Below are 27,003 nucleotides of genomic sequence, written 5' to 3' on the forward strand. Positions count from 1 at the left end.
GGGGGGGGGCAAAATTTATTATGGTTTACAATGACAAATGATACTTTGAATATTACATGTTAATAACTTGATTGGAATTATAACCTTGAGTTGACAGTTTGATACTTTGAAAATTTTGAGCCAGCCCTACCCCCAAGGGCTGTAGGTGCTAGTTTCAAATCCTTTTTAGTCTGAAATCTATATGCTAGATATTGAGTAAGGTGGTTTTATTGGTTTTTGTCACTTTGAATAATATTTCTGTTCATGTTAAAAACAAAATCAACTCTCTGTATAAATATATCAGGTGACCGTTAAGGCCCATGGGCCTCTTGTCTTAAGTTGAGGCGCTTCCAGAAGTGGAGATGGCCAGTTTATACTGACGGAAGATAAATAAGTAGTTTTCATCATTTTATTGTGAAGAAATTTATAATGGCTTGTTTACTTGTATTACAAAATTGAAAGGTTGATATTTACATTTTTGGTTACCATGGAAATGATATTATATCCTATCTATGCATTCCTGGGATATGTTCTCGTAAGACTGGTTAGTATCGTCCTGTTATAGATCTGTACAGTAGGTTACAGGTGTATATCAGGCACCAGACAGGTGAAGGGGACCATGTGCTCCCGTCTCGGGATAGAATAGAGGAGCACTTCAGTCTGGGGTAGGCAGTGAGACTTGAAGGTAGGCAGTGAGACTTGCAATTACATAATTGAAGAAATAAACATTTTTGCGCCAGAGTTTCAAACTGAGAGTAAACATTTTAAACCGATAAAGGCTTCCTTCAGAGCTTTTTCAGACAAACATGATGATGGACTATTTGATGAGATAAATTTTACTAATATGTCTGAACTATTTATTCACACAATTGCTAAATGCAAAACTTATAGTAGACACAAAGAGGTCAGTCTGGGGAGGTATGTAGATACAAGATGGTCAGTGTAGAGAGAGTATAGTAAACATATGGTGGTCAGTCTGGGGAGGTATGTAGACACAAGATGTTCAGTGTAGAGAGAGTGTAGTAGACATATGGTGGTCAGTCTGGGGAGGTATGTAGATACAAGATGGTCGGTATAGAGAGAGTATAGTAGACACATGGTGGTCAGTCTGGGGAGGTATGTAGATTCAAGATGGTCAGTGTAGAGAGTATAGTAGATACATGGTGGTCAGTCTGGGGAGGTATGTAGAAACAAGATGGTCAGTGTAGGGAAAGTGTAGTAGATACATGGTGGTCAGTCTGGGGAGGTATGTAGATACAAGATGTTCGGTATAGAGAGAGTATAGTAGACACATGGTGGTCAGTCTGGGGAGGTATGTAGAAACAAGATGGTCAGTGTAGAGAAAGTGTAGTAGATACATGGTGGTCAGTCTGGGGAGGTATGTAGATACAAGAGGTCAGTATAGAGAGAGTGTAGTAGACATATGGTGGTCAGTCTGGGGAGGGATGTAGATACAAGATGGTCAGTATAGAGAGAGTGTAGTGGACATATGGTGGTCAGTCTGGGGAGGTATGTAGATACAAGATGGTCAGTGTAGAGAGAGTATAATATAGACATATGGTGGTCAGTCTGGGGAGGTATGTAGATACAAGATGGTCAGTGTAGAGAGAGTGTAGTAGATACATGGTGGTCAGTCTGGGGAGGTATGTAGATACAAGATGGTCAGTGTAGAGAGAGTGTAGTAGATACATGGTGGTCAGTCTGGGGAGGTATATAGATACAAGATGGTCAGTATAGAGAGTATAGTAGATACATGGTGGTCAGTCTGGGGAGGTATGTAGATACAAGATGGTCAGTATAGAGAGTATAGTAGATACATGGTGGTCAGTCTGGGGAGGTATAGATACAAGATGGTCAGTATAGAGAGAGTATAGTAGACATGGTGGTCAGTCTGGGGAGGTTTATAGATACAAGATGGTCAGTGTAGAGAAAATGTAGTAGACACATGGTGGTCAGTCTGGGGAGGTATGTAGATACAAGATGGTCAGTGTAGAGAGAGTATAATATAGACATATGGTGGTCAGTCTGGGGAGGTATGTAGACACAAGGTTGTCAGTATAGAGAGAGTGTAGTATAGACAAATGGTGGTCAGTCTGGGGAAGTATGTAGACACAAGGTTGTCAGTCGAGATATAGTTGTCTATAAGGGGAAGTACCTGTCCTGTATGTGGTAGACCAGTGTGGTTAACTAGATGTTTGTGGTAGTGTGAAATAGGTTGATAGCGGTTTAAAGTAAAGGGCACTTCAAGTTTAATTTCTGTTAAAATATATTACAATCACTGTTGTAAAATATCTGTTGGAGTCCTTTTTAATTGAAATTACATGTTAAGTTGCATTATTACCTGGTATTGTTGCTTGGAATTTGAAAATTTGGAAATAGAAATTAAAACAATAAATGAATTGGTTAGTCAGTTAACTGATGACAGTAACCTATGCTATCCTACTCTTAATTCATGTTGCTACCCATGAAGAGAGTCCCAACTTTCTGACCACACACAGTGGGAAAACTTAACTTTGAGAAATTAATATCTTGACAAAGGAAGTAACTCTAATCCAGAAAAAGTCCTTTTGGTTGCTCTTCATCTTCTATGTATAATGGAAAATACTCTTATCCCCCCCCCCCAAGTAACAAAAGATCTGAGCAGAATTCTTTGAGATTATAACTGATTCAGTGGCATCATTACCTTAAGCCACACTGTCTGTGGTACTGTATGATTAGATAACTGGGGGTAAGCTGTCCTGTTTAGGTGCGATTAGTTAGCTTTTGGTTAAGCTGTCCTATCTGAAAATAGCCTATCAGCTGGACTAGATAGACATGTATTTTATAACTACAGCTGCTATGCCGTATGATATAGCAACTTATGAATCCGATAAGACAATTTTTTTGCACAGGCTGGCTACTGCAGCTAGATGCCTGGGCAGATACCAACACAGTAGGGGTAGCTTCGTAAGATTCAATTTCTTATAAGTGCTGAATATCAGATGTTTAATATAACTGTTATGCTACATATTTTAAGGAAAAAACCCATGTATGTACAATTACTTTAAAATATGAAAATAAATACTGACCTTGAATTGAAATCTACTGTAAGAAGATTTTCCTGCTATTCGGCCCACTCTAGCCTGTATTCCTTTACATAACTAGCAACAACATGGTGTGTAACTGTTTCATTTTTATCTCACTTGGCCCGAACTTATGCCATGGCACAGCGTCCGGCAACTTTTTCCTTTAAAACGCTACTTCTCCTTAACGGCTCAGAGGATTTTGACCAAATTTGGTCTGGAGCATCATTGGCCAAAGGGTTCTCAGTTTTGTATAAACGGAGCTTATGGTCTCCCTGGGGGCAGAGGGGCGGGGCCAAATAGGGGGGAAAAAGGTAAATCTTTAAAAAATCTTCTTCTTCTCAACCAATAGAAGGATTTTGACCAAATTTGTTCTAGAACATCTTTGGACAAAGGAGCCTCAAGTTTGTATAAACGGAGGGTGTGGCCCCTCTGGGGGTGGAGGGGCGGGGGCCCAATAGGGGAAATAAAGGATTTTTTTATTTCCTACTATACAAGTTAAGGGATTTAAACCAAATGCAGTCTGAAGCATGCTTAAGGACAAAAGAATCAATTTTGTATAAACTGAAGTGTGTGGACCCCTTCTTTGGGGCAGATTGGTGGGGCCCATTAGGGGAAATAGAGTAAAACATTAAAGATCCTTCTCCTTCTGTATCGTTGAAGGGATTTTAACCAAACTTGTTCTAGAGAATCTTTGGGCAAATTACAAATGAAGGGATTTAAACCAAATGTGGTCTGAACCATGCTTAGGGGGAAAAAACTCAATTTGTTTAATTTGTATAAAAAAGGCGTATGTGAGGACCAATAGGGGAAATAGAGGAAAATTGGGACATAACATCGAATCTCATTTTATTGGTGTCTTTCCCACCAAAACAGATTTATATGCAGTTCTTTGTTTCTTGTACTCCTTTGATAAACCAGCAGGTTTTAACTAGAAAAATAAAATACCAGGTGAGCTATTAAGGCTCTGGGCCTTGGGCCTCTTGTTATTAAATAACTGGCTTGTATGCTCAGTCATATCTATGCTTTTGTTTTGTAGCTTGGTTTAGTTTTGTCATAGATCTTCATAAAAATTGAGAAAAGTTAAAAAAAAAAAATGAAGACAGCCAATGATTAAGTAGTAAAACAGGACTGATTGGCTGTGTTCCTCGGTGTACAGGACCGCTGTTAGGTGGCAGCACTGCTGATCACGACATGTCCCTGTCTGTATCTAAAGGTCAGAACCAGACTGGTAAATAAAGACAAATGATCATACAGCACTGGAAACTAATGAAAACCTGCAACTTCCCAGAATTCCTTGGAAGCAGCACTTCTGTTATAAAACCCGAAGCACATCTGAAAAGGCTGTGTTGATATATGTGTTAAATATATTGAAAAAAAAACCAACTTTGATTTATATTTAGGTTCACCAGTGTTGAAAGTCATTTGGTATTGATTACCCGATGAAACCTAATTTGACACTGGATATCACTGTTCTAGAGTCGGAGGGTAGCTATACCTGATATTTATACTTGGGATTCCAACAGAAATAGGTTGTGAATGCAATACCAATACGCACAGATACAGGATTTTATCTCTGTTTAAATTGGTTGTTGTGTCATTTAAAGAACATGGTAGAACATTTGAAGTATTATATTTGTATACACAGGTAGCTAATGTACTTATGATTAATATGAAATATATACTCTAATGAAATAAAAGGTTAAGTGAATGGGAAAAATAAAAATGAAAATATTCAGCTGCATGGTAAAAAGAGCTTTTGTAAGTTTTGTTAGGATTATAAGTGAAAACTGAACATATAGAAACCTGTATAACACAATATTAACATCAAAACTGGTCACACATGTAAGTTGTGTTGTACAAATGTATTGACAATTTACATGTTGTGCTTGGAAGATGATACAGAAATTAAATATCTCAAGGAATTTGTTAAAGGGACATTATCGTGCCTGTTACATGTGTAACCATCGCAATATGTTTTAACTTAATTGTTTTAGAGTTGCCTCCCTTACTTTTAAATATGCTTACTTCAGCATTTCTTTAAGATTACACTGGTAATCAGAATATGGTAAGTTCCTGTAGGTGTTATCAATTTAATCCACCCCCTAAATTACCTTTTATAAACATATTTAATAGGGTTTTCTTTTGTGGAACTCTTTTGAAGAAAGATTTATAGGCGACTGTAAGGCAGTATATATCCTTAACAGCACAGAAACCCTGTAAACCATCGTTAGCTATCACTTGATGGTGATCTCTACAGTGATCTGTGCTTGTTAATTCCACTTGGGATTGTCTAATGTCTTGTTCCAGGGAGGAGTGGTGTACACTTAAATTTTGTATTGCTGTAAATCAGAGGAAAACGTTGCTATTGACTCCACCAATCAAAGCTTCTGTCGTGTTCAGATCGACATGGTAACACAGTGCCATTGATATATGTTCCGTCCTAGCCACCAAGTTCCTCTAACCGACTCACAATCAGGTCCACAGAGAGGTTTTGAAAGAAAAGCCACAAATTGATTTCTTGTCATAGAGTAAAGATTTCCCATCAACCTCCTTTAGAAATGTTTTCTGAGGGATAAGTCCACTGCTCATTCAGGGTTCTAGAGCACAGCTCTCAGGGGTAGACAAAGTGAGGTTAAAGTGTAACCATGACAACGTAAGATACACTTTGACATGGATGTCGTCTTTGAGAACATGGATTATTTAAATGAAAACAGAATATTTGACATATATCCCATTAGAATTAGAACGGTACTCCCCAATTTACCTGACTATCGATAACGTGACTGTCTATCAAACCAGTGTGTTGGTGGCCCAGTGAATAAGTATGACAGTGAAACCATTTGATTTTGTGTGATTATATCATTAGGTCACCTGAGCTTTGCTCAAGTGACCTATTCCAATCGCTTTTCGTCCGTCGTCGTCCGTCGCCCGTCGTCCGTCGTCCGTCGTGCGTCGTGCGTAAACTTTTACATTTTCAACTTCTTCTCAAGAACCTGTGGATGGATTTTTTTCAAACTTGGTCAGAATCATCCTTGGTAGATGAGGCTTCAAAATTGTAAAATTGAGATTCCTACCCCAACCCCTGGGGCCAGGGCGGGGCCCCAAAGGGAAAATTATCCAATATTTCAAAAATCTTCTTCTCCAGACTCCCAGGTACTACAGTGATTTTCTCTACGTGGAAAGAAAGATCATCAGGCGCTTTACTTAAATTGTAAATTTCAGGACCCCCAAGCTATCCGTTCTCCCTTGGGGAGGGGGTAAAGTTTACTATAGTTTATATAGGGAAATAACACTTTTGGGTATATTTTGACAACTTTCTGTAGGAAATTATTTTTACTTGGTGAGAATTATCCTTGGAGGTAGATGGTTTCAAATTGTAAAATTGAGATTCCTACCCCGACCCCTGGGGCCAGGGCGGGGCCCCAAAGGGAAAATTAATCAATATTTCAAAAATCTTCTTCTCCAGACTCAGAGGTACTACAGTGATTTTCTCTACGTGGAAAGAAAGATCATCAGGGGCTTTACTTAAATTGTAAATTTCAGGACCCCCGAGCTATCCGTTCTCCCTTGGGGAGGGGGTAAAGTTTACTATAGTTTATATAGGGAAATAACACTTTTGGGTATATTTTGACAACTTTCTGTAGGAAATTATTTTTACTTGGTGAGAATTATCCTTGGAGGTAGATGGTTTCAAATTGTAAAATTGAGATTCCTACCCCGACCCCTGGGGCCAGGGCGGGGCCCCAAAGGGAAAATTAATCAATATTTCAAAAATCTTCTTCTCCAGACTCAGAGGTACTACAGTGATTTTCTCTACGTGGAAAGAAAGATCATCAGGGGCTTTACTTAAATTGTAAATTTCAGGACCCCCGAGCTATCCGTTCTCCCTTGGGGAGGGGGTAAAGTTTACTATAGTTTATATAGGGAAATAACACTTTTGGGTATATTTTGACAACTTTCTGTAGGAAATTATTTTTACTTGGTGAGAATTATCCTTGGAGGTAGATGGTTTCAAATTGTAAAATTGAGATTCCTACCCCGACCCCTGGGGCCAGGGCGGGGCCCCAAAGGGAAAATTAATCAATATTTCAAAAATCTTCTTCTCCAGACTCAGAGGTACTACAGTGATTTTCTTTACGTGGAAAGAAAGATCATCAGGGGCTTTATTTAAATTGAAAATATCAGGACCCCGAGCTATCCGTTCTCCCTTGGGGAGGGGTTAACGTTTAATATAGTTTATATAGGGAAATAACACTTTTCGGTATATATTTTATCCATTTTCAGCAGAAAATTGCTCAAACTTAGTCAGAATCATCTTGGGTAAATGAGAGTTTTACTTTGTAAAATTAGGATTCCTGCCCCATCCCCAGGGGCTAGGGCGGGGCCCCAAAGGGAACATTTACCAATATTTTCAAATTCTTATCCATTGATGACATGACAAGTATTGTATTTCACTTAGTTTACATGCTGATTTCCACATCACATCTAAACAATAAAATAAAGCTACCAGTATCTATGATATAACTCAGGTGACCGCTAAGGCCCTTGGGCCTCTTGTTTGAATTTTTACAATCGAAAAGCAAATTTTGTAAACTTATTATAAATAATCTTGATAGCCCCAGGCGAAAATGTTCAGGGAGGTCTTAATGTGGGAGTAAACTTGAGCACCTAGACTAAAAAAACATATGCACCCTCCACTGTGCCTCCTGTCCACATGGCTATTTGATTTTGTGTTTTAGCCATTAGATTTTGAGTGATTGTTGCCTCCGAGTGTGAAACTATTAGAATTGTTTGTGATTTTGCTCTGTGATTGTAACCATTGAATGAGTGAGAACAAACCATCCAGACAGGTGGAAGGTGTAGGTGAACAACAGGGATACATTTGGCATACATTCTTGTGTTTAACTCAACCTGTTACATGATATATATGATTCAGATGTCCCTTGATTTACAGATGATATAGAATTGAATCCCAAATGACAGAACAGGGGTACACAGCAGTTAATAATCTTCAGGATTCAAGTAATTTGAGGTTCAAAATGTCAGAAGATGACGTTAGGGGTTTTGACAGAGCCGAGATCATCTGTAAGATGATATTGGTCGACGATTCCAGTATGTAACCTCTTCCAACATTATGTTAAGATGTATACATGGATTGCACGCTTAGAACCCTTGATTCCCCGTGCTCTTTTGTTACATCTGACAGTGGAGTGCTGGGGATCTGTACTAGCTTTAGTCCTACGATAAGGACGACAGGTAGTGTCTGTGGCTCCACAAAGCAATGCTTTACAGACTTAAACTCTTTGTAACTAAAAACATGAACAGAGTCTGAGATCAGGAACAGATACTATATGTAGGGTGTGGAGGAAGGTGGTATTGACTTGACATCAAATAACAATTGTATTAGCCTCATCATCTTACCAAGCCACTGATTCCATGTATTAGAATTCCATGTATTAGAATTCCATGTATTAGAATCTTTGAGCATAATTGTTTTTTTTAATTTACGTGAAAGTATTGTATTTATGGTCATTTCTTAAACAAGAATGAAGTTTGATGAAATGTCCTAATTCCACAAAATGTTTAGAATAAGAGGATGCATCAAGCTAACAATGCAGACAAACTTCCTGTTTGGGGAATTTCAAGTGGAATTTCATAACAGCATTATCTCAACATCACAGGCGCAGTGTTCACATAAAAATTCATGTTAGTTTTCATTTACAATACTGACTGGCTTTAGACATTGATCGTAGATGGGGTCTACTTCATACAGGTGCTTGCTAATTAATAGGAACTTCACTGATCCTTCAAACCCACTGTTAACTCAGATTATGTAGAGCACATTGAGGCAGTTGTCTGTGCCCTAATTTTAGCCACATGTACACACTTTACATGCACATCCCTGTCAGTCAAATTGGTGCTTAATATTCTTTTATCCTAAACATTCTGTTACATGTAAATTGAAGTAATATGGTACCAAATTATTTCTGTCTTGTTTATCTGAACTAGTTAGGTTTGATGAGTTTCTACTGCTGTATAAGTATATACAGTAAATATACATGTTTTAGTGGTAATCTTGTTTTATTATGAAAGAGCTAAATATTGAAGTGTCTATATATTGTTTTCCAATGAATACATTGTGGGTGCCCCATTTAAACCCATCAATGCACTAATCCGTTAATTATAATATGCACTAACATTTGACGGTGCTGAAGTAAGTTGTTTACGATGTAATGTAAACATAGAATATTTTACACAGGGGTATTCGCCCATGTTATTGGCAGAGGAATTGTCGGATCAGCATAAATTTCCCTACACATATGGTTCTCAAGGCATCCTATAATGTGAAAATCTTTGTGATTGATGATTGAAGTGAAATAGCCTTGGTGATTTTTGGTTAAACTGTCATGTCTTCAGTGATTGTCTTTAAACATGTATTGTCTTTAAACATGACTCTACAACGGAGATCTTGATGGTCTTTTGTTTTCTTGTGACATATACGGTATCCACATGTGACTGGTTTCCTATCAGTATTCAGTCAGTGCCCTGGTTAACAAGAGAAACACTTGGACAGAACCCTATATCCATAATTTGCGAATAAAATATTCTGACTGGCATCAACATTGGGGTCAGAATCTGAATTCTTTGGCCCCTGTATTGGACTACGTCCTGATAGTATTGATGAAATTTTCAGGACAGAAACAATCAAAGACGACTGATGGGCACATCAGATGTCTGTAATGATTCGACCTAGACTGCTACTCCACATTTTGGAGGGAATTGGCAATCATTTCTGTATTCATACTAATTGCGAATCTCTAATTTCTATACATTGTGTAGCTATTCCAGATACAAGTTATTTAGTTGTCCCCATTACTAAACCTCTATATATACATAATCTGTGTACAATATTAAGACAGGGCTATAGAGTTATTACTATGGTTTTATTTAGTGGATGGTTCTAGGGTCCTGGGCCCCTTGCCGGAATATACAACTGACAATGCAGTAAAACCTTGTAATACTGCCACCATTTGTCCAGATAATTATTGTCGATATAGAGGGGTTTGGTAATAAATTGAGGGAAACTTATAGAAGAATTCTTAAGAAAGAAAGAAAAAGAGAAAAATGGACAATGAAATATATTGATGTATACAAGGTAATTAGTAGAAATGGTTACATCAGGCTATAGGGATTGATCACAACTAATGAAGGGGCAGATTTCAAGGTATACAGAGGCTATATATATATAGGCAAAACATACACAAGGTACGGGTCCAAGGATTTCTCGAGGTTTTCAAAGGGAATGCCTCCAAGTCCAAACCTTACTCCAACCTAAACAATGTCATCAACTAAAAAAGAGTGACACCCAATTGACATGTATTACTCTGATGTAAATATCGATGAATCCTCCTTTAAAATTGATGATATGTTACAAAAATTGACAGTGATAAGCCATATGAACATTTGTCATTTTTCACAGTATTATATTTTCATTAACTTGTACTGTTTTACAAACTATACAGGATTTATTTATCTGTAACGGACTACCACTGACAATGCAGTAAACCCTTGTAATATTGTGCCACCATTTGTCCAGATAAATTTTGGCGTTATAGAGGGGTTTGGTGATTAATTGAAAGAAACTTTTAAAAGAATTCTTAAGAAATAGAAAGAGAAAAATGGACAGTGAAATATACTGGCAGTAAGTGAGGTGGCAAATGAAGCGAGGAGCATTATATAAAAGTTTTACCGTACATCGTAATTTACAATACGTATGTGTCCTCATTTGTATATGTCTGGCTCAATTTGATGAAATTTCATGTTCTGAAGCATCATGAAAGAGTGTAAAATCAGTTGAAAATAAATATGGAACATATGTAGATTTTGGTATATTCATTGAATGTAAATTTACAGAAGCCTTTTGATTTGTTGCAGTCATGGTAACCAAGTGTCATCATGGGTACCCCCTCTGGACAACTGGGACCCTGGAGCTCTGGGACTGCCTTATGGCTGGGAATGTGCAATGGACAAAAACGACAAGCCATACTACATCAAGTAAGTTACATTATATCTGACAGATCTAAAACACAGTATGGTAGATCTAGACCGAAGCAATGAACTTGATGCCAGCCAAATAGACTAGTGTGGTTAAGGTAGGCAGGGACCCATCGTGTATTGTTTAGACTAGCAAGGTTAACCCTTTCACCCCTATATAACTTAAGTAGACTCTACAATGCATTGATCTGGATGAATCCATTATGGTCTATAGTGGTGAAAGGGTTAAGGTTCGGCAGGGACCCTCGTGTATTGTTTACACTAGCAAGGTTAAGGTAGGCAGGGATCCAGTGTTTTGTTTAGACTAGCAAGGTTAAGGTAGGCAGGGATCCGGTGTTTTGTTTGGACTAGCAAGGTTAAGGTAGGCAGGGACCCTTGTTTATTGTTTGGACTCGTAAGGTTAAGGTAGGCAGGAACCCTCGTGTATTGTTTAGACTAGTAAGGTAAAAGTAGGCAGGGACCCTCGTGTATTGTGTAGACTAGTAAGGTTAAGGTAGGCAGGGACCCTCGTGTATTGTTTACACTAGCAAGGTTAAGGTAGGCAGGGATCCGGTGTTTTGTTTGGACTAGCAAGGTTAAGGTAGGCAGGGACCCTCGTGTATTGTTTAGACTAGCAAGGTAAAGGTAGGCAGGAACCCTCGTGTATTGTTTAGACTAGTAAGGTTAAGGTAGACAGGGACCCTCGTGTATTGTTTAGACTAGTAAGGTTAAGGTAGGCAGGGACCCTCGTGTATTGTTTAGACTAGTAAGGTTTAGGTAGACAGGGACCCTCGTGTATCGTTTAGACTAGTAAGGTTAAGGTAGGCAGGGACCCTCATGTTTTGTTTGGACTAGCAAAGTTAAGGTAGGCAGGGACCCGGGGTTTTGCTTTGACTAGCAAGGTTAAGGTAGGCAGAAACCCTGTGTTTTGTTTGGACTAGCAAGGTTAAGGTAGGCAGGGACCCTCGTGTATTGTTTAGACTAGCAAGGTAAAGGTAGACAGGGACCCTCGTGTATTGTTTAGACTAGCAAGGTAAAGGTAGACAGGGACCCTCGTGTATTGTTTAGACTAGTAAGGTTAAGGTAGGCAGGGACCCTCGTGTATTGTGTAGACTAGCAAGGTTAAGGTAGGCAGGGACCCTCATGTATTGTGTAGACTATCAAGGTTAAGGTAGACAGGGACCCTCGTGTATTGTTTAGACTAGCAAGGTAAAGGTAGGCAGGAACCCTCGTGTATTGTTTAGACTAGTAAGGTAAAAGAAGGCAGGGACCCTCGTGTATTGTTTAGACTAGCAAGGTTAAGGTAGACAGGGACCGTGTGTTTTGTTTGGACTTCAGTTATGGTTAAGGTAAGACCCTCATGTATTATTTAGACTACCATGGTTAAGGTAGGCACACTGGGCTAGCAGGGACACTCATTTCAGGCTCATCACTTCAGCAATCTCCTAAAATGTCAAGTTTTCCTAATTATTTCCAAGCAATGTTGTGAAAACATTTTGGATCAATAACAAGGTTAAGAAAGCTATTAGAACTTCTAGAATTACATGGCTTGCTTGAAAATGAACAATTTAACCTGCTCTGACAGCTTCCCCTCAGTTGTTAAATCCTAGGCTTTCAATGTTGTTTAACAGGATTAGACCACTTTGGTGGAAAGGAATGAAAGGATGGCACAATAGTTTGTTGTCATAGTAACGCATCAGACCAATTACACGACAGAAATTCAAATTTGGAATAAAGTTATATATGTGATTGCAATACTGGTATTTGAGTATTTCTAGCAAAACCAAGCCTGTCAGCACCTGTGCTAGAGGCTAACCGTTTCAACTGCTCTTTCTGCAGAGCAGAAATATTATAAGCTTCTCTGTTGAACTGATGAGGAGAGCAGAACTGTTAATATATGTTACAAATTTACAGTAAGTGTTCCCATAATTTTATCTAAATAAACCATACTGTATAACAAATATACTTTTCAGGTTCTTGGGTTTCTTCATTCTCCAAATAAAAAAATAAAAAAATGTTTGTGCATGAATTTATAGATAGGAATTGAAACAAAAACAGTTAAGAAATTTGTTCATGGCTTGTTTTCATGCATTTTACATTATAAAAAAAATAATGTCCACATCCATATAAAGTTCTTACCCAGATAGTGTGGTTGTCTTAAGAAAACGAATACATGTACAATCAAGTTAGAATATATTGATATTGTCACTATTATGAAAGTAAATTTCTGCAGATGAGTTATGTATTTCACCGAAATATGTTTGCTAAATTTTCCAGTATTTGGAACAGATATAAAATCCAAAAACAAAAACTGTAATTGTAGGAGTTGAGTTAAGGACCTATTCACATCGCTGATCCTACACTTAACAATGTGTTTCTGTCCAGGAATATCAGAGGGGGAGGGGAGGGGGGGTTGATATCTTGTAAGGATACCAGGGTCAAGGTCACCCGTACATTACAGAAATCTGTCAGTGATTTAGTGGTATCACTCCAGCTTCAGAGAATACCAGTTGTTTGGATGTGTTGTTGTTTCCTGGTTTTAAACCCAAGGCAATGGCCACCTTTAATGATATCAACAAACTCAGCATTACAGCTCTGGTGACTTCATTCTTTGAAAGGATTTTGATCAAACATAAAGGTCAATTTTGAAAATTCCTGTGATAAGTTCATGTTTCCAGGTGCCAAAGGTCAAGGCAGATGTCCCTGCTCTCAGGTGACTTCATTCCTTAAAACTTTTTAATAAAACTTAAAGACAAAGAATATAAATCAAGACATTCTCAAAAGTCAAACCAAATTCATCAACCATGATCATACCTTATGAAAGAGTTTGTTTTTCATGATGTCTAAGTTTCATTATGGCATGATCAGCATTTTGTTATATTTGTAGGAATGTCAAATATTAAAGTTTTTTTCGATAGGTGTTCATGTCTTACAGATATTTTTTGTTTTATTAGTTTGTGGACATATATATATATTCATTGATTTATTAACCAAAATTTAAAAGAAAAAACAAAGAAAATGAGTAAATTAACAGTATGATGAAATGAGGTCTATAAACAAACCCCCTATAGTATTTTGTTTAATACTTCCTAATGTAACTGAAACATTTATAAGGAATTGTCTGGGGATTGGATGGCTAAACAACTGGAGACACTGTACACTTAAGATTCTACAGAATCCACCCAGTGACAGACACATTGGCCGATGACCAGGAGACTATTTGTGACCCATGAGTGTTAGCCATGTCACTATGGTAACAGGTTTTAATGGAAACGTAGACAGTATCTATGTAACTAATTACCCTGTGTAATTACGATAGTCACACAAAACTGTTGGTCAGTCAACCCAGAAAAGGTTGAAGGTCGGTTGAGCTTGATGGATGAGAGGATTAACAACAACAGACAGTCTGAAGCTGACAATTGACTGTACGTTAGCGCTTCATGTCCTGGACTGTCCACACCGCTCACGCCCTGTCCTGGACTAGTACTGTCAACACTGCTCATGTCCTCGTGAGGTGACTCTGAAACACAGCTGCCAAAGATTTTATTTGTCCATCGGGTTGGGTTGCCTTTGGTTTCCAAAATTTAAGCCTAAGTTTTGTCCATGGGTGTATAACGTATGATATATGGTTTAAGTATGCATTTTTCTCCTAGTATTTAGTATTGTACTGTAACAGTCAAGCTATTTACATATGGTCTATTGGCCATTAATACATGGTTATTAACCAATGAAAAGTGTTGATGCATTGCTGATGTGGTTAAAACTTACTCAAATTGATACTGGTTAGCCGACTGCAAATGTTTCTACTATACCCATTGCAGTATAAACATATTCAAAAATGTTTTGTGTTACTTTTAAAAAGATAGCAGGATCTTTGAATCACGACTGGATGGTTAGTCACAAACAATACTGTGTCTATACCATTAAATGGGAGATGTATTTCTGTGCTATACTTCGGTATCATATGCTTGTTATAAATATACTAAGGTCACTTTTCGAATATTATGTGGGTCTCTTGGTCATGTTTGTATAGAAAGAAATTATTTCTACATTTAGGATGTCACACTTGTATTAGGAAGATTTTTGTTCAGATACACTGACTATCTTTAGCTCCATCTGCCCAACAGGTACATATATTGGACTGCTCATAGTAAATTAAGTCACAATATATCAGAAAACTGATATATCTCAATATTGTATCATGAAATGCTGAAATCTTAACCAATTACTATTGGTAACAATCAGTTGAAATTTCATGATTATTGGTTCATTGAAAATTTTCAAAAACAGTGTCACATCAATATATTCCTTTAAATTAAGCAACCATTTTTGAGGAAATATTTAAAAATTTCATGCAACAATATATCTATGATAGGGTTACACTTAGGATTGGTCAGGGGTGACCTGGTACAGAGACTTACATGATTCAGTGTTACCAATGGTCAGGGTGACCTGGTACAGAGACTTCAATGATTCAGTGTTACCACAGGTCAGGGTGACCTGGTACAGAGAGTTACAAGATTCAGTGTTACCACGGGTCAGGGGTGACCTGGGACAGAGAGTTACATGATTCAGTGTGACCACTTGTCAAGTGTGTCCTGGTACAGAGAGTTACACGATTCAGTGTTACCAGAGGTCAGGGGTGACCTGATACAGAGACTTACATAATTCAGTGTTACCACCGGTTAGGGGGGACCTGGAACAGAGAATTACATGATTCAGTGTTGCCAATGGTCAGGGTGGCCTGGTACAGAGACTCACATGATTCAGTGTTGCCAATGGTCAGGGTGACCTGGTACAGAGACTTACATGATTCAGTGTTACCACCGGTTAGGGGTGACCTGGAACAGAGACTTACATGATTCAGTGTTACCACCGGTCAGGGGTGACCTGGTACAGAGCCTTACATGATTCAGTGTTACCACTGGTCAGGGTGACCTGGAACAGAGACTTACATGATTCAGTGTTACCCCCGGTCAGGGGTGACCTGGTACAGAGACTTACATGATTCAGTGTTACCACTGGTCAGGGGTGACCTGATACAGAGACTTACATAATTCAGTGTTACCACTGGTCAGGGTGACCTGGTACAGAGACTTACAACATAATTCAGTGTTACCACTGGTCAGGGTGACCTGGAACAGAGACTTACATGATTCAGTGTTACCACTGGTCAGGGGGGACCTGATACAGAGACTTACATAATTCAGTGTTACCACTGGTCAGGGTGGCCTGGTACAGAGACTTACAGGATTCAGTGTTACCACTGGTCAGGGCCGGGGTGACCTGGTACAGAGACTTACATGATTCAGAGTTACCAAAGGTCAGGGGTGACCTGGTACAGAGACTTACAAGATTCAGTGTTACCACAGGTCAGGGGTGACCTGGTCCAGAGACTTACATGATTCAGTGTTACCACTGGTCAGGGGTGACCTGGTACAAAGACTTACATGATTCAGTGTTACCAAAGGTCAGGGGTGACCTGGTACAGAGACTTACAAGATTCAGTGTTACCACAGGTCAGGGGTGACCTGGTACAGAGACTTACATGATTCAGAGTTACCAAAGGTCAGGGGTGACCTGGTACAGAGACTTACAAGATTCAGTGTTACCACAGGTCAGGGGTGACCTGGTCCAGAGACTTACATGATTCAGTGTTACCACTGGTCAGGGGTGACCTCGTACAGAGACTTACATGATTCAGTGTTACCAAAGGTCAGGGGTGACCTGGTACAGAGACTTACATGATTCAGGGTTACCACAGGTCAGGGGTGACCTTGTACAGAGACTTACATGATTCAGGGTTACCACAGGTCAGAGGTGACCTTGTACAGAGACTTACATGATTCAGTGTTACCACAGGTCAGGGTGGCCTGGTACAGAGACTTACATGATTCAGTGTTACTACAGGTCAGGGTGACCTGGTACAGAGACTTCCATGATTCAGCGTTACCACTGGTCAGGGCCGGGGTGACCTGGTACAGAGACTTACATGATTCAGGGTTACCACAGGTCAGGTGTGACCTTGTACAGAGACTTACATGATTCAGGGTTACCACAGGTCAGGGTGACCTGGTACAGAGAGTTACGTGATTCAGTGTTACCACTGGTCAGGTGTGTCCTGGTACAGAGACTTCCATGATTCAGTGTTACCACTGGTCAGGGGTGACCTGGTACAGAGAGTTACATGATTCAGTATTACCACTGGTCAGGTGTGTCCTGGTACAGAGACTTCCATGATTCAGTGTTACCACTGGTCAGGGCCGGGGTGACCTGGTAAAGAGACTTACATGATTCAGTGTTACCACAGGTCAGGGGCGACCTGGTACAGAGACTTACATGATTCAGTGTTCCCACTGGTCAGGGTGACCTGGTACAGAGACTTACATGATTCAGGTTTACCACAGGTCAGGGGTGACCTTGTACAGAGACTTACATGATTCAGTGTTACCACAGGTCAGGGAGACCTGGTACAGAGAGTTACATGATTCAGTGTTACCCCAGGTCAGGGTGACCTGGTACAGAGACTTACATTATTCAGTGTTACCACAGGTCAGGGTGACCTGGTACAGAGAGTTACATGATTCAGTGTTACCACTGGTCAGGTGTGTCCTGGTACAGAGAGTTACATGATTCAGTGTTACCACAGGTCAGGGTGCCCTGGTACAGAGACTTACATGATTCCGTGCTACCACAGGTCAGGGGTGACCTGGAACAGAGACTTACATGATTCAGTGTTACCACAGGTCAGGTTGACCTGGTACAGAGACTTACATGAATCAGTGTTACCACTGGTCAGGGTGACCTGTTACAGAGACTTACATGATTCAGTGTTACCACAGTTCAGGGTGACCTGGTACAGAGAGTTACGTGATTCAGTGTTACCACTGGTCAGGGTGACCTGGTACAGAGACTTTGGTACAGAGACTTACATGATTCAGGGTTACCACAGGTCAGGGGGGACCTGGTACAGAGACTTACATGTACAGAGACTTACATGATTCAGTGCTACCACAGGTCAGGGGTTACCTGGTACAGAGACTTACATGATTCTGTGTTACCACTGGTCAGGGTGACCTGTTACAGAGACTTACATGATTCAGTGTTATCACAGGTCAGGGTGACCTGGAACAGAGACTTCCATGATTCAGTGTTACCACCGGTCAGGGGCGTCCTGGTACAAGACTTACATGATTCAGGGTTACCACCGGTCAGGGGTGACCTTGGTACAGAGACTTACATGATTCAGGGTTACCACCGGTCAGGGGTGACCTTGGTACAGAGACTTACATGATTCAGTATTACCACTGGTCAGGTGTGTCCTGGTACAGAGACTTCCATGATTCAGTGTTACCACCGGTCAGGGGCGTCCTGGTACAAGACTTACATGATTCAGGGTTACCACCGGTCAGGGGTGACCTTGGTACAGAGACTTACATGATTCAGTATTACCACCGGTCAGGGGTGACCTGATACAGAGACTTACATGATTCAGTGTTTCCACCGAGATTTATCTTAATTAATAGTCATACATGATTCAGTGTTACCACAGGTCAGGTTGACCTGGTACAGAGACTTACATGAATCAGTGTTACCACTGGTCAGGGTGACCTGGTACAGAGACTTTGGTACAGAGACTTACATGATTCAGTATTACCACTGGTCAGGTGTGTCCTGGTACAGAGACTTCCATGATTCAGCGTTACCACTGGTCAGGGCCGGGGTGACCTGGTTCAGAGACTTACATGATTCAGTATTACCACCGGTCAGGGGTGACCTGGTACAGAGACTTCCATGATTCAGTGTTACCACCGGTCAGGGGCGTCCTGGTACAAGACTTACATGATTCAGGGTTACCACAGGTCAGGGGTGACCTGGTTCAGAGACTTACATGATTCAGTGTTACCACTGGTCAGGGTGACCTGGTACAGAGACTTACATGATTCAGTGTTACCACCGAGATTTATCTTAATTAATAGTCATACTAAACATCTTTACTTGTGAGGTTGGTTAAGAATAGACCCAGTCAGACTTTCTTCTTCAGAGTTGCCGGTGACTGTTTGTATGCATCATGTTCTGATAGGTTATGGTGATGACTTGTCTCCCTGAGGTAACAGACTTTCCTATCACGTTGAGATCAAAGTATTACACATGCCTTTAAACACAGATTACATCTCTACCCACTGTTATGTAAGTCCATGTTGTCTCCAGCATCATCTAGTCAGACTGTCAGACCGGCCTCTTTCTCCTCCAGGACCTATGTTGATTGTGTTTATAGGCGTTCCCTTATCAGTGAGTGTTGGTTAGGATCATCTTATAAGATATCTATTGTTACAGGGGACATGTTTGCTGAAATGGTCTTGTTTTCGAAACACATTCTGAAATTGTAATTTTGGTTCCGACAATGGTGTTGCCGCCTGTTCAGGTTAATGTTGAGGAAATTAGTGAGAAATATTCACACAAAAGTACATCGATTATATGAATTATAGATATGTAGAATATCAGATTTTATCTTCAAATTTCCCATTGAGTCAATCACAGTGCAGAAGGATGCATTTTGATAATTTTCAGTTTCTTATTTCAGGAAATTTCCAATTTGTTTTTGTGTTTCTCTGTTTGAATGTTTTTGTGAGATGTGAGATATAAAAGAAAAACACAATATTGATTGTCCTGAAATAAAAGAGAAGCAATAGAAACATACTGTTCTTACACAGTGAAACATTAATCAAATATACAGGGGAAATTTGTATCAGTTCTGAAGGGATTTTTATTAGATTGAATCTTGGATCTGAATTTCTGTTATATGATATATATGTTAGATTTAAATATAGGACATAAAATAGACTGGAATTTTATTGATCAATCAGGAAAAATGTAATATATCATTCTCGATCTAATAGATATATATCCATTATATGTTTTTTCTGTTATCATGGAGATTCATGTAGAAACAGGAAACTAGAACATGTATTGACGTGCATGTATAACATTCACATACATCTACAACATGCAGGCAGCATTCATCATGGACTACAGACTATTGACATATATAGTATCATGGACTACAGACTATTGACATATACAGTATCATGGACTACAGACTATTGACATATACAGTATCATGGACTACAGACTATTGACATATACAGTATCATGGACTACAGACTATTGACATATACAGTATCATGGACTACAGACTATTGACATATACAGTATCATGGACTACAGACTATTGACATATACAGTATCATGGACTACAGACTATTGACATATACAGTATCATGGACTACAGACTATTGACATATACAGTATCATGGACTACAGACTATTGACATATACAGTATCATGGACTACAGACTATTGACATATACAGTATCATGGACTACAGACTATTGACATATACAGTATCATGGACTACAGACTATTGACATATACAGTATCATGGACTACAGACTATTGACATATACAGTATCATGGACTACAGACTATTGACATATACAGTATCATGGACTACAGACTATTGACATATACAGTATCATGGACTACAGACTATTGACATATACAGTATCATGGACTACAGACTATTGACATATACAGTATCATGGACTACAGACTATTGACATATACAGTATCATGGACTACAGACTATTGACATATACAGTATCATGGACTACAGACTATTGACATATACAGTATCATGGACTACAGACTATTGACATATACAGTATCATGGACTACAGACTATTGACATATACAGTATCATGGACTACAGACTATTGACATATACAGTATCATGGACTACAGACTATTGACATATACAGTATCATGGACTACAGACTATTGACATATACAGTATCATGGACTACAGACTATTGACATATACAGTATCATGGACTACAGACTATTGACATATACAGTATCATGGACTACAGACTATTGACATATACAGTATCATGGACTACAGACTATTGACATATACAGTATCATGGACTACAGACTATTGACATATACAGTATCATGGACTACAGACTATTGACATATACAGTATCATGGACTACAGACTATTGACATATACAGTATCATGGACTACAGACTATTGACATATACAGTATCATGGACTACAGACTATTGACATATACAGTATCATGGACTACAGACTATTGACATATACAGTATCATGGACTACAGACTATTGACATATACAGTATCATGGACTACAGACTATTGACATATACAGTATCATGGACTACAGACTATTGACATATACAGTATCATGGACTACAGACTATTGACATATACAGTATCATGGACTACAGACTATTGACATATACAGTATCATGGACTACAGACTATTGACATATATAGTATCATGGACTACAGACTTTTGACATATACAGTATCATGGACTACAGACTATTGACATATACAGTATCCTTGACTACAGGCTATATTGACATATATAGTATCATTGACTACAGACTATATTGACATATGTAGTATCCTTAACTACAGGCTATATTTGACATATACAGTATCCTTAACTACAGGCTATATTGACATATACAGTATCCTTGACTACAGGCTATATTGACATATACAGTATCCTTGACTACAGGCTATATTGACATATACAGTATCATTGACTACAGTCTATGTTGACATATATAGTATCCTTAACTACAGACTATATTTGACATATACAGTATCATTGACTACAGGCTATATTGACATATATAGTATCCTTGACTACAGACTATTGACATATATAGTATCCTTAACTACAGACTATTGACATATGCAGTATCCTTGATTACAGGGAATTTTGACATATATAGTATCCTTGACTATAGGCTATATTGACATATACAGTATCCTTGATTACAGAGAATTTTGACATATATAGTATCCTTAACTACAGACTACATTGACATATACAGTATTCTTGAATACAGGGAATTTTGACATATATAGTATCCTTGACTATAGGCTATATTGACATATATAGTATCCTTGACTATAGGCTTTTTTGACATATATAGTATCCTTGACTATAGGCTATATTGACATATACAGTATCCTTGACTACAGGCCATATTTTCATATACATTATGGCAAAAGGGATGAAGGTTTGGTGATGATGGGATTAAAGATCTCCATCACATAAACGGTCTTTTTCATTTTATGCCTTTTTTTAAGGTTTACAATATATGATCCATGAATTCTAATTGCCATATGTCATCCAAAATACTTGTCTGTTTGAAATCTTTGATAAACAATTTGTTTTTGTGTTGTCTAAAATGAGATCTTTATAAATGAGTTTGTGAGCATTGACCACAGTTATTGATCCTCTTGCAATTGCATGCTGTGTTTGTTTGTGTGCTTCACACACTACAAAAATTAATGAACTATTTTATTAGATTTGAACTACTCATCCGTAATTAGTTCTGTCACTCCAGTTTTGCACTCATTCTGTCGCTTTGATCATAGTCATTCTCAATACACTCATTCCTTTCATGTAATCAGTTATGATAATAAGTACAGATCTTCTAATCAGTAGTGTATTCATTCCTGCTACGTTTTGTCTTTCCAGCCATGTAGACAAGTACACAACACGCGATGACCCCCGAGATGACCCTGACTATGTAGAACCACCCAAACCTCGAGAGATTGAACTGTCACGTGACTCACAGAAAGGATTTGGCTTTGTGGCGGGGAGCGAGAAACCTGTTGTTGTACGCTTTGTGACTGAAGGTAAGCCACTGTAACAGCATTTACATTTGTCAGGAAACTGTGTTCCTAAAATTAAAAACAATGATCAGTGTTCTTAGACTGTCATTAAACACAGCATTTTGCATAATTGACCTTCAGATTTATTTCTGAAGTAATTCATATTCAACTAGGATATATTCTGCTTTGGTCTTTTTAGGATACTAATACATGACCTTTGAAATATTTAACAATGACCTCAGCTAGTACAGTCCTCTTTGACCACAAGAATATTCTACATTGACCTCTAGGATATTCTACATTGACCTCTAGAATATTACATGTTGTCAGCGAAGATATTCCATTTTGACCTTAAGGATATTTGATATTGACCTTTACGATATACATATTACTACATATTAAGTATTTGATTTGAAGTCCTCTAAATGGTCTTGATACATATTTTCATTACAGTTTTTTTTCTTTCTGAAAGCTTATTAAAGCTCTGTCGTGATCAAACAATCAATCACTAAGCCAGTTGGTAATTGCAGAATTTGTTTAAGTGAAAATAGTGCTAAAGCTATCTAGTTGAGTAAATTGTTTTAGTTCTTGTCCAAGTCACCATTTGTAATTCTAAAACTCATTATGTTCAACACCATAGAGCACTGCTCTCGAGCAATACAATTAGGTAGATACAACTGTGGCAAATAAAGAACAATATGAATACCAACTAACCGGTCTCCATAGCTACGGACCAGACTTCAATATCTAGTTTGGTACAGGTCAGTTGTACAATTATTACATTACACTCAGTGGTTAACCAAGTTACGAGAACAATTGCTATGGTTACCAGTATAGAATGCACTTCAAAAGGCATGTTTTGGTCACAGAGATGTTTAGTGGTGGCCATGCTCATACTTAACACTTGGAGTGCAGATAACATCAGCAAGTCGAGTTTTCAGTAAATATGACCTACTACTTCAGCTTGTGATAGCTTCCCTAGAACAGTTTGATTGAGCTATGCCTATGTGGTTATACAGGTGGGTTTGGGTGTAACAGCACAGCCATTGGTAACTAGAGGGTTTAGGCAGCACCCCCACCCTTCACCACAATGTTCCTGGTATGGTTTAAGTGGGAAAAGTCAATCTCTGTACTAAATATAAGTGGTAGTTATTTTAGCCGTCCCTACATAACTGGTAGAGATTAAAGGTATACAGACTATAATTATGTTCGGTTCAAAAACAAAAAAATTGAAGGAGTGTTATATTCTCAGTGAGTTTAGGTTCTAAAATTTGAGCCTTTCCACTATAAAATCACTCTTCACAATTAATGTCTTTTTCTCCCTATTTGCTTGGAGTGGAAAACTATATTGCAAGTCTGTGTCGACAAAGCTATATATGCATATATAGATCTTTCAGCAGGCTGGTAAACAATTAGGTCTGTAACTTTGATGTCAGACCCAAAATGGCCACACAGATTAGGCAGTAAAATACATCATGATTGTAATTTCTCAGTAGCAATCAGCCAGAGATTGGTCTATCCTTAATTACAGACATAGCCACTGTTTGACCAATCAGGAAGGAGCAGACTCGTAAATCCGTCCAAGTTGTCGACCATGTAATGGTTTCCTATTTGCTGTGCTTGTCATTGTCATATCCAGGTCATATTATGAGACCAGTATTGATGGACTGGCGACAGTTAGCCATATAGGTTGGTTTAGGATATGATAGGAGGATTTATGGTCTGGGTCCAGATGATATAGCGCCCTTTGTCTGGTACTGTGTCTACCCTAATCATTATTATCAATCACAAACTTTCTAGATTAAGTTTGTCACAACAATAAGTAAAGTTGCATTACACTTGTGTTACACTTAAATCTGTTACACTGTGGCTTTTGTCAATCATTATTGTATTAGTACTAGTTCTTGTCTGGCCATAATGCTTAAACCATTCAGTTAAATAATGTAACTTGAACTGTATCTGTGTCACCCCCAGAAGGTGTGTAGTGTGCCATATTAGGTTATTGTGACCTTCACCTTAGGTAAAAGGTCAGATTAATAGAAACATTCCGGTGAAAATTTGTCCAGGCTAAATTTCATATCATTGGAAGATGTCTTGAGGAAAGTTGTTATATTAACCCAAATTTTTTTTTTACCTTTAGGTCAAAGGTCATGGTTCTTGTTTATACTACATGTAATATAACCATTGATTTTGATTACACATTTTGAGACAGTCCCGTACAGTATACTTTATGATTACACATTTTGAGACGGACCCTCACTGCATACATCTAACTGATTTAATTGGTTGATACTTTTTAAGACAAATTTGTACTATACCAATTAGCACCGATGATCAAGATAGTCCCCAATTTGCGGGAGATAATTATACCCTCGACTGAAAGTAGATGAGTTTATAGTAATTGCTTTCTCGGTGCTTGTGTCTAATGCATCTAGCTAGTAGAAAGCATGGGTACAAGATATCTAATTGTGGCAGGATTGAATACCCCTCGGTTTCATAATATTTATATAATGTTAGGTTTTCATCAATTTATATAGTTTACGAGATTTTGGTGGTCATCAGTCAAGGTTGGCTTTATGAGGATGGTGAGAACATCTGTGTTTCAAGCCCCTAATGCCCTTTTTTCATGGTTCATCTGTTTTATTTCATATTATAAATTCTAAAAATGAAAATTCAAGGTCACATTTAGGCCAACTAAGCGTACTTGATTATAAGATGAATATCTGTCATGCCTCCCTCCCTTATGAAAATAAACAGTTTGATCATGAACGTCTCTTATTATTGGCTGTTGGATTCTCTCATCTTATTGGCTCTTAGCTTCTTGGTTGACCTTCATCTTCTGTGTGTTTTGATTAATATACTACTACTACCTGCAATGCTTCAGACCCCAAACATATGTTGAGCAATAATGCATAAGTGTTTAATGTCAAGTTCAACAACTAAATCAGTCACATGTTTGTTATATTACAGGCGGTCCAAGTGTGGACAAACTGTTGCCAGGTGATCAGATCATCAAAATTAATGGCGAGGATGTGAAGAAGGCACCACGACAATATGTCATCGATCTGGTCAGGTGAGCAAACTTTATGTTAGTTAAAAACAGTAACTTACTTGAGTTAGTAACACAGTAACTTACTTGAGTTAGTAACACAGTAACTTATTTGAGGTAGTAAAAAACAGTAACTTACTCGAGGTAGTAACAAGCAGTAACTTACTTGAGTTAGTAACATAGTAACTTACTTGAGGTAGTAAAAAACAGTAACTTACTTGAGTTAGTAACAAACAATAACTTACTTGAGTTAGTAACACAATAACTTACTTGAGGTTGTAAAAAACAGTAACTTACTTGAGTTAGTAACAAACGGTAACTTACTTGAGTTAGTAACATAGTAACTTACTTGAGTTAGTAACACAGTAACTTACTCGAGGTAGTAACAAACGGCCACTTGAGGTTGTAACAAATGGTAACTTACTTGAGGTAGTAACAAATGGTAACTTACTTCAGATAGTTACAAACGGTATCTTACTCGAGGTAGTAACAAACGGTATCTTACTCGAGGTAGTAACAAATGGTAACTTACTGGAGGTAGTAACAAACAGTAACTTTGTCAAGGTAGATACAAACGTTAACTTACTTCATATCGTAACAAACGGTATCTTACTCGAGGTAGTCACAAATGGTATCTTACTCGAGGTAGTCACAAATGGTAACTTACTTGAGGTAGTAACAAACGATAACTTACTTAAGGGAGTAACAAATGGTAACTTACTTGAGGTAGTAACAAACGGTATCTTACTTGAGGTAGTAACAAATGGTAACTTACTTGAGGTAGTTACATATGGTAACTTACTCGAGGTAGTAACAAACGGTATCTTACTCGAGGTAGTTACAAATGGTAACTTACTCGAGGTAGTAACAAACGGCCACTTAAGGTTGTAACAAATGGTAACTTGCTTGAGGTAGTAACAAATGGTAACTTACTTGAGGTAGTAACAAACGGTATCTTACTTGAGGTAGTAACAAATGGTAACTTACTTGAGGTAGTTACATATGGTAACTTACTCGAGGTAGTAACAAACGGTATCTTACTCGAGGTAGTTACGAATGGTAACTTACTCGAGGTAGCAACAAATGGTAACTTACGTGAGGTAGTAACAAACGGTATCTTACGCGAGGTAGTTACAAATGGTATCTTAC

At 38.4% G+C, this 27,003-nt stretch overlaps 1 protein-coding gene across 7 annotated transcripts in view; it reads left to right on the forward strand.

Annotated features, from left to right (window-relative positions):
• The window catches only part of LOC110445782, a 99,250-nt gene that overhangs the window by 32,530 nt on the left and 39,717 nt on the right, over positions 1 to 27,003 (forward strand). For all 7 annotated transcript variants that reach the window (XM_021490564.1, XM_021490567.1, XM_021490568.1 and 4 more), the window contains exons 3-5: positions 10,980 to 11,099; positions 22,669 to 22,829; positions 25,776 to 25,878. In XM_021490564.1, coding sequence (XP_021346239.1) covers positions 10,980 to 11,099; positions 22,669 to 22,829; positions 25,776 to 25,878 — 384 coding nt within the window. The remainder of the gene's footprint in view (positions 1 to 10,979; positions 11,100 to 22,668; positions 22,830 to 25,775; positions 25,879 to 27,003) is intronic.

Source organism: Mizuhopecten yessoensis, unplaced genomic scaffold, assembly GCF_002113885.1.
Source record: "Mizuhopecten yessoensis strain PY_sf001 unplaced genomic scaffold, ASM211388v2 scaffold2369, whole genome shotgun sequence".
Lineage (NCBI taxonomy): Eukaryota > Metazoa > Mollusca > Bivalvia > Pectinida > Pectinidae > Mizuhopecten > Mizuhopecten yessoensis.